Source organism: Mobula birostris, chromosome 9 (assembly GCF_030028105.1).
Source record: "Mobula birostris isolate sMobBir1 chromosome 9, sMobBir1.hap1, whole genome shotgun sequence".
Lineage (NCBI taxonomy): Eukaryota > Metazoa > Chordata > Chondrichthyes > Myliobatiformes > Myliobatidae > Mobula > Mobula birostris.
In genome coordinates, this window is record NC_092378.1 from 151041650 (window position 1) to 151054352 (window position 12703).

The following is a 12703-nucleotide window of genomic DNA, read 5'->3' on the forward strand; positions in this document are numbered from 1 at the left end:
TCAAGTTACAGGAGTATTGTTCTCACGTCTTTGTCCTGGTATTTCTCTGAAGCCATGCAGAAACCTTTTGTTTGTTACCTCTTTGCCAGGTATCTGATTGGTATATTGATTTCAATGCACCTGGTGGGACTGATCGGAATGGATGGCAGTTTGCAGCTGACTTCCCGGCGTAAGTTATCAATTACTGGAATTAAACCACTTCTTTCATTTATTAACCCGACTGTTGGTTTTTATTTTAAACTTATGAGGTACCAACTGTTACTGTACAGTAAGACTCCCCTTTTCAGAGTTTTAATGTAATTATTGGAAATCGAGTTTAATCTGACCATCTCCATTTGTCAGTTATCTGCCTTGGTTGACTGTTTGGATAATTTCCAGTGTGCTTACTGACTGAAGTTGTCACCTTGTTAAGGAGGAATTCTCATCTTTGTTTTCAAATCCCTCCTCATGCTTTCCCTCTTTGATTTTGTAATGCCCACCAGTCATTCAGCTGAATGATTTCTGGTGCTCCTCAGGTTCATCCTCTCAGGTCCTCAGCCAGCAAGATGCCAAGTTTTGGGGATTTTCTTCCAAATCCCTCAGCCGCCGATGAATTGGGGATCCTCATCACTACTTTGATCATGTTTTTATTTGATTGATTATTCAGTTACCTCTTTAAGTGGTGGTACCAGATGTTAGTAATTCATCTTGGAGAACACATGGGTGTTGCTATGTAGATAAATACAGGCAACAACTTTTTGATCTCACAATGTTAAAATAAAGGTAAAGAGGAGCTTTACTTGTCGCATGTACCTTAACACATAAAGTGAAATGTTGTTTGTGTCAAATTAAATCAGCAAGGATTGTGCTGGGCAGTCCACAGGTGTCGCCATGCTTCCAGTGCCAACATAGTATGCCCACAACTCAGTAATCCTAACCGTACATCTTTTTTGGATTGTAGGATGAAACTGGAGGAAACTTAGCAGTTACAGGGAGAATGTACAAGCTCCTTACAGACAGCGGCAGGAATTGAGCCCCAGTCTGCTCCCTTTATCAAATACTTTCTGAAATGTATGTCCAAATATATTATTGAATTTTCTTTTTTAAAACAACATACACTTAGCTTCCGTCTGTAAGCATTTTGGATATGGCCTCTAATTCATTTTGCACCAGCAGCGTGTGTATGCTCATCTATATACATGTCATGCCAACAATTATTGCCTGTTTCAGGTCCTACCATGGGTACAAGACAATGAAAGATTTTGTGCGGCGGAGGCAATGGGCAAGGTAAAGACTGAAACTGGAAGTGTTACTTGTCAGTCTTTGTGTTGGGTTTTCACTGATTCTATTGTATTTAATTGTTCTATTGTAAATGCCTACAAGAAAATGAATCTCAGGGTAGTATATGGTGCCATACACTCAGTGGCCACTTTATTAGGTACGGGAGATTAAGGGAGCTAAGGCTTTACTCTTTGGAGAGAAGGAGGATGAGAGGAGACATGATAGAGGTGTACAAGATAATAAGAGGAATAGATAGAGTGGATAGCCAGTGCCTCTTCCCCAGGGCACCACTGCTCAATACAAGAGGACATGGCTTTAAGGTAAGGGGTGGGAAGTTCAAGGGGGATATTAGAGGAAGGTTTTTCACTCAGAGAGTGGTTGGTGCGTGGAATGCATTGCCTGAGTCAGTGGTGGAGGCGGATACACTAGTGAAGTTTAAGAGACGACTAGACAGGTATATGGAGGAATTTAAGGTGGGGGGTTATATGGGAGGCAGGGTTTGAGGGTCAGCACAACATTGAGGGCCGAAGGGCCTGTAATGTGCTGTACTATTCTATGTTCTATGAGCGGAACCCAGTCTGGTCTTCTGCTGCTGTAATCCATACAATTCAAAATTTGACGTGTTGTATGTTCAGAGATGCTCTTCTGCACACCACTGTTGTATTGTTGTAACGCATGGCTATTTGAGTTACTGTCACCTTCCTGTCAGCTTGAACTAAGTCTGGCCATTCTCTTCTGACCTCTCATCAACAGAGCATTTTCACCCACAGAACTGTTGCTCACTGGAAGTTTTTTGTTTTTCATACCATTCTCTATAAACTGTAGAGACTGTTGTGCGTGAAAATCCCAGGAGATCCACAGTTTCTGATTTACTCAAACCACCGTGTCCGGCACCAACAATTATTCCACGGTCGAAGTCACTTAGGTCACATTTCTTCCCCATTCTGATGTTTGGTCTGAACAACAACTGAACCTCTTGACCATGTCTGCATGCTTTTATGCATTGAGTTGCTACCATATGATTTGCTGATTAGATATTTTATTTACAGGTGTACCTAATAAAGTGGCCACTCAGTTTATACTGCAGATAGTTTGATAATAAATTTACTCTGTTCTTTATTAATAATGATGTAAATACTGAACAAGTCAGAGAGCATTTATGGAGAGGTACATTAGGTATTTCTGTCTGATAACCTATAGTCAAAATATTTTGATTGCAATAATGTTCGAGATAAAACAAGGGTGAGGGAGAGAAGAAAATAACAACTTTCTGCCTGTTCTAGCCAGACTTTAGTTTCTTTACTTGAGATGGCTAACTGTAATTTTATTCTTCAATTCTTTAGGAAGTGTAAAACTATTACAACGGGTCCATGGTTCGAAGTCGCACCTATCGCTCTGCGGGACCTCTCACTGATTCCCTCTGTGAGTCAGAGTGCCAATGACCAAGTGGCCCTATGGGCCATTAGCAGCAAAGGGGATGTCCTGTGTAGGATGGGAGTAACAAAGGGAAATGCAATGGTAAGGAGGCACATTTTGATGCATGCTTCAAGCAGATCTCTGGTGTGTGATAGTAAACCTCATTGGAATAATTGAAGTATGGAGCAGTAAGTAATGATGCCTCCTGTAGGCAGCATCCATCGTTAAGGACCCCCTTCACCCAGGGTGTGCTGTCTCTTCATCACTATCATCAAGGAAGGAGGTACAGGAGCCTGAAGATTAAAAGCTTTTTTAAGTATTTAAAAGGTAAAAGAGAGTTGAGGGTAGATATAAGACCAATAGAAAATGACACTGGAGATATTGTAATGACAGTCACAGAGATGGCAGAGGAACTGAACGCGTATTTTGCATGAGTCTTTACAGTGGAAGACATCTGCAGTATACTGGACATTGAAGAGTGTCAGGAAAGTGAAGTATGTGCAGCGAAAATTACAACTGAGAAGGTGCTCAGGAAGCTTAATGATCTGAGGGTGGATAAATCTCCTGGACCTGATGGAATGCACCCTTGGGTTCTGAAGGAAGTAGCTGGAGAGATTGTGGAGGCATTAACAATGATCTTTCAAGAATCGATAGATTCTGGCATTGTACCAGATGACTGGAAAATTGCAAATGTTACTCTGCTATTTAAGAAAGGTGGGAGGCAGCAGAAAGGAAACTATAGCGCTGTTAGCCTGACATCAGTGGTTGAGAAGTTGTTGGAATTGATTGTTACGAATGAGATTACGGGGTACCTGGAGGCACATGACAAGATAGGCCAATGCCAGCATGGTTTCCTGAAAATAAAATCCTGCCTGACTAACCTACTGCAATTTTTTGAGGAAATTACAAGCAGGGAAGACAAAGGAGATGCGGTAGATGTGATGTGATGTACTTGGATTTTCAGCAGGCCTTTGACAAGGAGCCAATGGAATTACAGAGAAGTTACTAGCATGGGTGGACCATTGGCTGATCAGCAGAAAACTGAGAGTGGGAATAAAGGGATCCTATTCTAGCTAGCTGCTGGTTACCAGTGGAGTTCCACAGGGGTCAGTGTTGGGACCGCTTCTTTTTACGATGTATGTCAATGATTTGAACTATGGGATTAATGGATTTGTGGCTAAATTTGCTAATGATACAAAGATAGGTGGAGGAGCGAGTAGTGTTGAGGAAACAGAGAGACTTAGATAGTTTAGGGAATAGGCAAAAAAGTAGCAAATGAAATACAATGTTGGGAAGTGTAAGACCAGGCACTTGGGTGGAAGAAGTAAATGGGCAGACCATTATTTAGATGGGGAGAGAATTCAAAATGCAGAGATGCAAAGGGACTTGGGAATCCTTGTGCAGGATACCCTAAAGGTTAACCTCCAGGTTGAGTTGATGGTGCAGAAGGTGAATGCAATGCTGGCATTCATTTCTAGAGGTCTAGAATATAAGAGCAGGGATGTGATGTTGAGATTCTATAAGGCACTCATGAGACCACACTTGGAGTATTGTGTGTAGTTTTGGGCACCTTATTGTTTAGGACATTGTATCTTTCATTGTAAAGCCTACACAAAGCTGATCCAACTCCAAGACCAAAAGCTTGGAAAGTTGGCTTCTGATCAACTCGAAAGGCGTAGATAGAGTGGATGTAATGTTTCCATGTGATGAGAGTCTAGGAGCAGAGGGCTCAGAATCGAAAGACACCCCTTTAGGACAGAGATGAGGAGGAATCTCTTTAGTCAGAGGGTGGTGAATCTGTGGAATTTATTGCCACAGAAGGCCATGGAGGCCAAGTCATTGGGTATACTTAAAGTGGAGTTTGATGGGTTCTCGATTAGTCAGGGCATCTAAGGTTATAGGAAGACGAGAGAATGTTTCTTCCCACATTCGAAGATGTACGGATACGTAGGGTAATTGGTCACATGGGTTTAATTGGGCGATGTGGGCTTGTTGGGCTGGTTGGGCTGGAAGGGCCTGCTACTGTGTAGTATCTCTTTAAAAAAGTACATAACCATCAAATTAAGATATCAAGTTCATGTTTACTGTCAACGTTCCTCGGGACCACAGTGTATCCACAAAACATATATCATGCACAGCACGTAAAACAAAATATTACACAAAAACTGTAAGTTAATAAAATATTATTGAAAATGCATGTATTGTGCAGCACGGATAAACAATAAACAGCTCGTTGTCCTAGTGACAAGACCTGGGTGGTGGCAGGTTATTTATTAGTCACAGTATGAGGGAAGAAACTGTTACCCAGTCTGGCAGTCTAAGTCCTGATGCTCCTGTACCTCCTTCCTGACAACACCCAGGAAACTCCAGTGTAGAGACTCAACTCATTAAAATGACCATATATGAGTGGAATACAAGTCGTTTGCAGATTGTATTATTAAAGCCTTATGGAGGAATGCAATTGCAGAGGTCAGTTACTGTGAACCCACAGGGGTTTTACTGCACTGCTGTTTGGAGCATTTTATGCAATTTAAGGAACAACTTGTATAGAATTAAATGCTCTCTGAACAGTTTCATAACAAGGGAAATATAGTGTTCATATTTTTGCCAGCAAGTTCCCCTCCACATCAATGTGATAGTTATCACAAAAATACTGGCAGAAGCACAAAACAAGAAATCAGGAGAATTCTTAGAAGTTGGTTCTCAAAGGAAGAATCTATTAACAAGCATATTGAACTGGCTGAAATTTACAAACCTCTGCATCTGCGGGATTGGGGCTGAGGGGTGAGCAGCGGAACCAACGCTCACAGTGACCGATAACCGGGGATACCAGCCAGTGGAGATCAGTCCGCTGTTCAGTTGGCCGGGACGCAGCGGAGACTAGCGGCCAGCACGACAGCCAACCAATCAGAACAACAAGCTGGGTCAATATAAACATGAGCTCTCGGCAGAAACAACACTCAACAGCACACTGACGGTGTCACCCTGACTGGTGATGAAATATTTGTGACCTAACCTCCAGACTCAGCAAACAATCCTACAAACAAGCAGCCAAACCAAGCTAATCAATCTTCTCTTTCATTTCAAATTACCAGATCTATCTTTTTTTTAAAACATTGAATGAGTAAGTATCGGCTAAGATGACATAAAGTGCTGTCTTGTGCTTTGTCACAGTGACACCCTGTGTCTGTTACATGTGCCTGAGGGAGGGAAGCGGGAGGTGGGGGCTTTGTTACAATATTGCATCTGGGATGTGGCAGTCTTCAACAGCACAGCACTCCCTTGTTCCCCAAACTCAGTTTTTAATTCTTTTTTGGGGTGCAGCTTGAATCTAAGAGACTCCCCAGTGGGACAGCATAGTAGCATAGTGGATAGCGCAACACTATTACAGCTCAGGACGCCAGTGTTTGGAGTTCAATTCCAATGCCATCTGTAAGAAGTTGATACATTCTTTCTGTGAGATTTCCTCCCCACTTCCTAAGACATACTGGTTAGTAGGTTAACCAGTCATTGTAAGTTGTCCTGTGATTAGGCTAGGATTAAATCGGTGGGTTGCTGGGTGGTGAGGCTCATCGAGCCAGAAGGGCCTGTTTCGTGCTGTATCTCTAAGTAAAACTTTCTCAAAGTTCAAGGTAAATTTATTTCAAAATACATACATTATCATATTCTACCTTGAGATTCATTTTCTTGTAAGCATTCACAGTAGGACAAAGAAACATAAATGAATCAATGAAAAGCTACATTCAAAGACTGTCAAACAACCAATGTGCAAAAGGAGACAAACTATGCAGATACAAAACAAAAATAAATTAGCACCATGTATATGAATATGATTTTGTTTTTGACATTTAACAAAATATCATGACATCCAAACTTTCTTTGCAGGGTGTTTCATGGCTGCATATTGGTACAGATCAACCATTTGTGTCGATTTCTATCGGGGCCTTCTACCAGGTGTGGGCCATTGCCAGGGATGGATCAGCTTTTTACCGTGGCTCAGTTTCCCCACAAAACCCTACAGGTAAAGGCATACTTCAGTACCTAGCGCCATACTATTTCTGTAAAATGATAGCTTTATGTGTTGCATGCCTTACAGCTCAGTTAGAGTTACATAAATGGAATCATGATTTTTTTTATTTGTATCTCATAAATGTGCATGTTTAATGTAGCTTAAATCTCTGCAGTCACCTTAAAATTCTCATGTACAGGCCGTCCCAGGGTAATGTACGGGTTTCATTTTTACAGACATCTATAGGTTGAAAAATAAACAAAAATCACTCTATGGTAACCATACATCCACAGTACTGTACGAATGGCATCGAAATTATGTAAAACTGATAAGAAATAACCATTACATAAAGTGGAGACATTAATCTAGTTCTGCTGTTTGTAGAAATTTGTATTATGTCAGAGTTCTGAATTTAATGATATTATGGGAGCTCATTCATAAATCAGTATTTGTAACCCAGAGATGGCTGCATCCTGTTGGCAAATGATGCATGCTACTTAAGTGTGTGTCAGCCACAAGGATTCTTTATATTTCACTCCAGAGATGTAATCACAAAAACTCAATGCTGACACTAGGTGAATGCCGCTTTTCTAATAAGACAATAGATTCAGGGTTGGAAAAGCTCACTTTGCAGTATTTTGAAGAAAACCAGGACTTAGCTGAATATCTTGGTCTTTACTTAACCCTTGTCACAAGAATATAGAATGTGAAACATTACAGCACAGTACAATGTTGTGCTGACCTTTTAACCTACTCTTTGATCAATCTAACCCTTCCCTCCCACATAGTCCTCCATATTTCTATCATGTTCTACATGGGTTCCAAACCTGTGGTCCATAGACTCCTTGCTTAGTGGTATTGGTCCATGGCATAAAAAAGGTTAGGAACCCCTGTCAAATTGCAGTTTACTAAAGAAGGGTCTTGGCCCAAAACGTCGACTCTTTATTCTTTTCCATAGACGCTGCCTGACCTGCTGAGTTCCTCCAGCATTTTATGTGTGTTCCTCTGGATTTCCAGCATCTGCAGAGTGTCTTGTGTTTATGATTTGCAGTTTGTACGAGCCTTCTTTTCATAGAATGATTGCCTTGCTCCCTATATTGTGACGAGGCAAAGTTCCTTTTTGGGGATTATGGAATTTATTATCTCTGTGATTGTGAAAGGCCTCCAATTATGTAGATCTTGTTTCCGAGTCTTTACATTTCTTTTCCCACCTCACACTGCAGGTGATTGTTGGTACCACATTCCTCCGCCTCCCAAACAAAAGCTGATACAGGTTTCCGTAGGAAGGACATCGGTGTGTACAGTGGATGAAAGTGGTAAGTTGTCAACTTATTGGTGTCTTTTATTCAGCAACTGAAATAAAACAATCCATGACAATGAATTCCACAGATTCACCACCCTCTGGCTAAAGAAATTCCTCATCTCTGTTCTGAAGGAACTTCCTTCTATTCTGAGGCTGTGCCCTCTGGTCCTTGACTTGTCCACTAGAGGAAACATCCTCTCCATGTCCACTCTATCTAGGCTTTTCAATATTCAGTAGGTTTCAATAAGATTTCCCCTCATTCTTCTAAACTCCCAGAGCCACCAACACTCCTCAATTGGACATAATAGCTCAGTGGTTACTTCACCACACAATAACCTAGAGGTTAAGAGTTCAAATCTCGCTAAAAGTATATAATTTAATATTAAAACAAAATAAGCTATTAGAGATATTTATCAAGAGCACTGCATACGCGGGGTCCTTAGCATTGTTAATGATCTTTCCCAACCATGCAACGATCTCTTTGACCCCTTACCATCAGGCAGGAAGTTTTGTAGTATTTGGACAAGAACTGTTAGGACAGGAAACAGCTTCTTCCCCCAGGCCATAAGACTACAAAACTCCCTGCTACCACCTCTCATCATGTATGAAGAGCCAATAGCATTATACTGTTTACTTTTTAACTTGTATCATAAATACACCTTATTATTTGTTAATTTATTTGTGGTAATTTTTATGCTTGTGTGTGAGTTATACGTACAGTGTTGTGTACTTGGTCCAGATGAATGTTCTTTCATTTGGCTGTATACATGTGTACAACTGAATGACAACAAACCAAACTTGAAATTGAACTTGTTCAGCTGCTGGGGAGAGTTCTAGAAAACCTTTCACTGTTGCTAGGCACTGCAAGGACTGAAAGTAATTATCTGATATTATTTAATAATACATATGTACTTATTGCAAAAAAAATGCCTAATAACAGGCAGTTAAGTTTTTTTTCTTTGAAAATGCTAAGAGTAACTTGGTACCTCATTACAGTTTCATGTAGAAATAACATCTATATGGAGAAGAGGCGAATTAAAGTTTCTGAAGTAGGTTCTGTGCCAGATGATAGTCCATACCTTTACGCTAATCCATCGACAACATTCAAATGCTATAGATGATGGAAATCCAAAATATAGACCTGCACCCAACTGTTCAGAAAGTACCTGTAGGGAAAGAAAAACAGTGTTAATGATATTTCAGGATGGAGCTTTAGTAGCTAATTAGTCATAGTCATAGTCATACTTTATTGATCGCGGGGGAAATTGGTTTTCGTTACAGTTGCACCACGAATAATAAATAGTAATAAAATCATAAATAGTTAAATAGTAATATGTAAATTATGCCAGGAAATAAGTCCAGGACCAGCCTATTGGCTCAGGGTGTCTGACCCTCCAAGGGAGGAGTTATAAAGTTTGATGGCCACAGGCAGGAATGACTTCCTATGACGCTCTGTGCTGCATCTCGGTGGAATGAGTCTCTGGCTGAATGTACTCCTGTGCCCAACCAGTACATTATGTAGTGTATGAGAGACATTGTCCAAGATGGCATGCAACTTGGACAGCATCCTCTTTTCAGACACCACCGTGAGAGAGTCCAGTTCCATCCCCACAACATCACTGGCCTTACGAACGAGTTTGTTGATTCTGTTGGTGTCTGCTACCCTCAGCCTGCTGCCCCAGCACACAACAGCAAACATGATAGCACTGGCCACCAGAGACTCGTAGAACATCCTCAGCATCGTCTGGCAGATGTTAAAGGACCTCAGTCTCCTCAGGAAATAGAGACGGCTCTGACCCTTCTTGTAGACAGCGTCAGTGTTCTTTGACCAGTCCAGTTTATTGTCAACTCGTATCCCTAGGTATTTGTAATCCTCCACCATTCCACACTGACCCCCTGGATGGAAACATAATTAGTGAAGAACAGAAGGGAAACGCATAAAGAAATGTGTTTGAGTAGAAAGTTTAAATCACAAAGTAATGGTGGTGTAAAACAGAAGGTGCTGGGCACAATGAAACGTTAATTATGATCGCAGAAACATTATCGACATATTTTATCCTGAAAAATAGTGATTATGAATTATTGAACTCATTGTTGGAGTCTGGAAATTGTCATGATTCTTAAATCTTAAATCCTGAATCTTGAAAAAATTACCCATTTCCCTGTACCTTGAGCTTGCTTTGAGCTGCTATATTACCATCAAGGACATGTATACAGAAAGATGCCTGAAAAGAGCCCGTAACATCATGAAGGATCCCACCCCACCCCCTCCCAACCTGCTCATGGACTGTTTGTCCCACTCCCATTAGGGAGGAGGCTATGTTAACATCAATACCAGACTCAAAAACAATTACTGTCCCCAAGCAATAAGCCCGATCAACCCACCCCTCCATACCCCCAACCCCCACTACTTAATCATTTCCTGTCAGAGTCACCTGAAGTACAGACACTCCAGTGCCTATCATCACTTTATAGACATACAATCAATCTTGTATATAAGCTATCTTACATACTTATATTATTGTATCTTTTTATTATTTTGTTCTTTTATCTTACTGGGGTTTTGTTTTGTGCTGCGTTGGATCCAGAGTAACAGTTATTTTGTTCTCCTGTGTACTGGAAGTTACATTCAACAATCTCGAATCTTGAATCTTAAAGCTACAGGCTTCAGAAAATGCCTGAGGAAATGGTAGTATTATTGTGAAGTGCGTTTGTGTATTTGTGCACTAACAAGCGGCCTGAGAGAGTGGCAAAAGCAGATTTGATAGTAATTGCCAAAAGAAAATTGTGTAAATTACTAGAAGAAAAAGGTAGTTCTCATTGAAAGAACTCTGAGGTATGATGGGCTGAATTACCTCAGTGGCGCATTATTGTGTTATTCTTAAAACAAATGTCAAAACAAACTTTGTGTCATTTAGTAGAAGCTAAATAGCTTTAATCCAAAAGTAAAATGTTCCGTATCCTAAAAATACAACAGAAAATGTTTAAAGTAATCCAGCATGCTAGATAGTGTTTATTCAACTGGGTCAATATTTAAAGTGCTAATGAAAGTTATCAACCTGAAGCATGAACTATATTTCTTTCGCCACACGTGTCATCTGACCTTCCAGCATCTTGTAATTTACCGCAAAGCCCAAACTTACAGTGACACTTGACTGATAGCAATCAAGAACTGTTCATCGTTGGCACCATTGTCCCAGAGCTTGTCTGGCCAGAGGTAACCTACAGCACAATACAGGCCCTTCGGCCCACAACGCTGTGCCAAACATGTACTTACTTTAGAAATTACCTAGGGTTACCCATAGCCCTCTATTTTTCTAAGCTCCATGTACCTATCCAGGAGCTCCCCAATCCAGGCAACATCCTTGTAAATCTCCTCTGCACCCTTTCTATAGTTTCCACATCCTTCCTGCAGTGAGGCGACCAGAACTGAGCACAGTACTCCAAATGGGGTCTGACCAGGGTCCTATATAGCTGTAACATTACCTCTCGGCTCTTAAACTCAATCCCATGAATGATGAAGGCCAATACTCCGTATGCCTTCTTAACCACAGAGTCAACCTGCGTAGCAGCTTTGAGTGTCCTATGGACTCAGACCCCAAGATCCCTCTGATCCTCCACACTGCCAGGTCTTACCATTAATACTATGTTCTGCCATCATATTTGACCTACAAAAATGAACCACCTCACACTTATCTGGGTTGAACTCCATCTGCCACTTCTCAGCCCAGTTTTGCATCCTATCGATGTCCTGCTGTAACCTCTGACAGCCCTCCACACTATCCACAACACCCCCACCCTTTGTGTCATAAGCAAATTTGCTAACCTATCCCTCCACTTCCTCATCCAGGTCATTTATAGAAATCACAAACAGAAGGGGTCCCAGAACAGATCCTTGAGGCACACCACTGGTCACCAACCTCCATGCAGAATATGACCTGTCTACAGCCATTCTTTGCCTTCTGTGGGCAAGCCAATTCTGATTCCACAAAGCAAGGTCCCCTTGGATCCCATGCCTTCTTACTTTCTCAATAAGCCTTGCATGGTGTACCTTATCAAATGCCTTGCTGAAATCCATATACACTACATCTACTGCTCTACCTTCATCAACGCGTTTTGTCACATCCTCAAAAAATTCATTCAGTCTAGTAAGGCATAACCTGCCTTTGACAAAGCCATGCTGACTATTCCTAATCATGTTATGCCTCTCCAAATGTTCATAAATCCTGCCTCTCAGGATCTTCTCCATCAATTTACCAGCCACTGAGGTAAGACTCACTGGTCTATAATTTCCTGGGCTATCTCTGCTCCCTTTCTTGAATAAGGGAACAACATCTGCAACCCTCTAATCCTCCAGAACCTCTCCCGTCCCCATTGATGATGCAAAGATCATTGCCAGAGGCTCAGCAATCTCCTCCCTCGCCTACCACAGTAACCTGGATTATAGTATGTCCCGTCCGGTCCTGGTGACTTATCCAATTTGATGCTTTCCAAAAGCTCCAGCACTTCTTCTTTCTTAATGTCTCTACATTCAAGCTTTTCAGTCTGCTGTAAGTCATCCCTACAATCACCAAAGTCCTTTTCCATAGTGAATACTAAAGTAAAGTATTCATTAAGTTCCTCCACTATCTCCTCCAGTGCTAAAATTCCTTTGGTACACCATTTACTTCAGTCTCACAGTTCATTAGCGTCACCCCATCACACATTTCTTTGCA

General features: G+C 41.2%; 1 protein-coding gene across 12 annotated transcripts in view; it reads left to right on the forward strand.

Moving 5' to 3' along the window:
* Window positions 1–12703, forward strand: part of tecpr1a (tectonin beta-propeller repeat containing 1a) — a 106118-nt gene that overhangs the window by 73034 nt on the left and 20381 nt on the right. For all 12 annotated transcript variants that reach the window (XR_011887327.1, XR_011887326.1, XR_011887323.1 and 9 more), the window contains 5 exons: window positions 90–169; window positions 1210–1266; window positions 2604–2778; window positions 6562–6697; window positions 7909–8001. Coding sequence is in view for 7 of the 12 variants with exons in the window: in XM_072269126.1 (XP_072125227.1) it covers window positions 90–169; window positions 1210–1266; window positions 2604–2778; window positions 6562–6697; window positions 7909–8001 (541 nt within the window). In the remaining 5 variants the exon portion in view is untranslated. The remainder of the gene's footprint in view (window positions 1–89; window positions 170–1209; window positions 1267–2603; window positions 2779–6561; window positions 6698–7908; window positions 8002–12703) is intronic.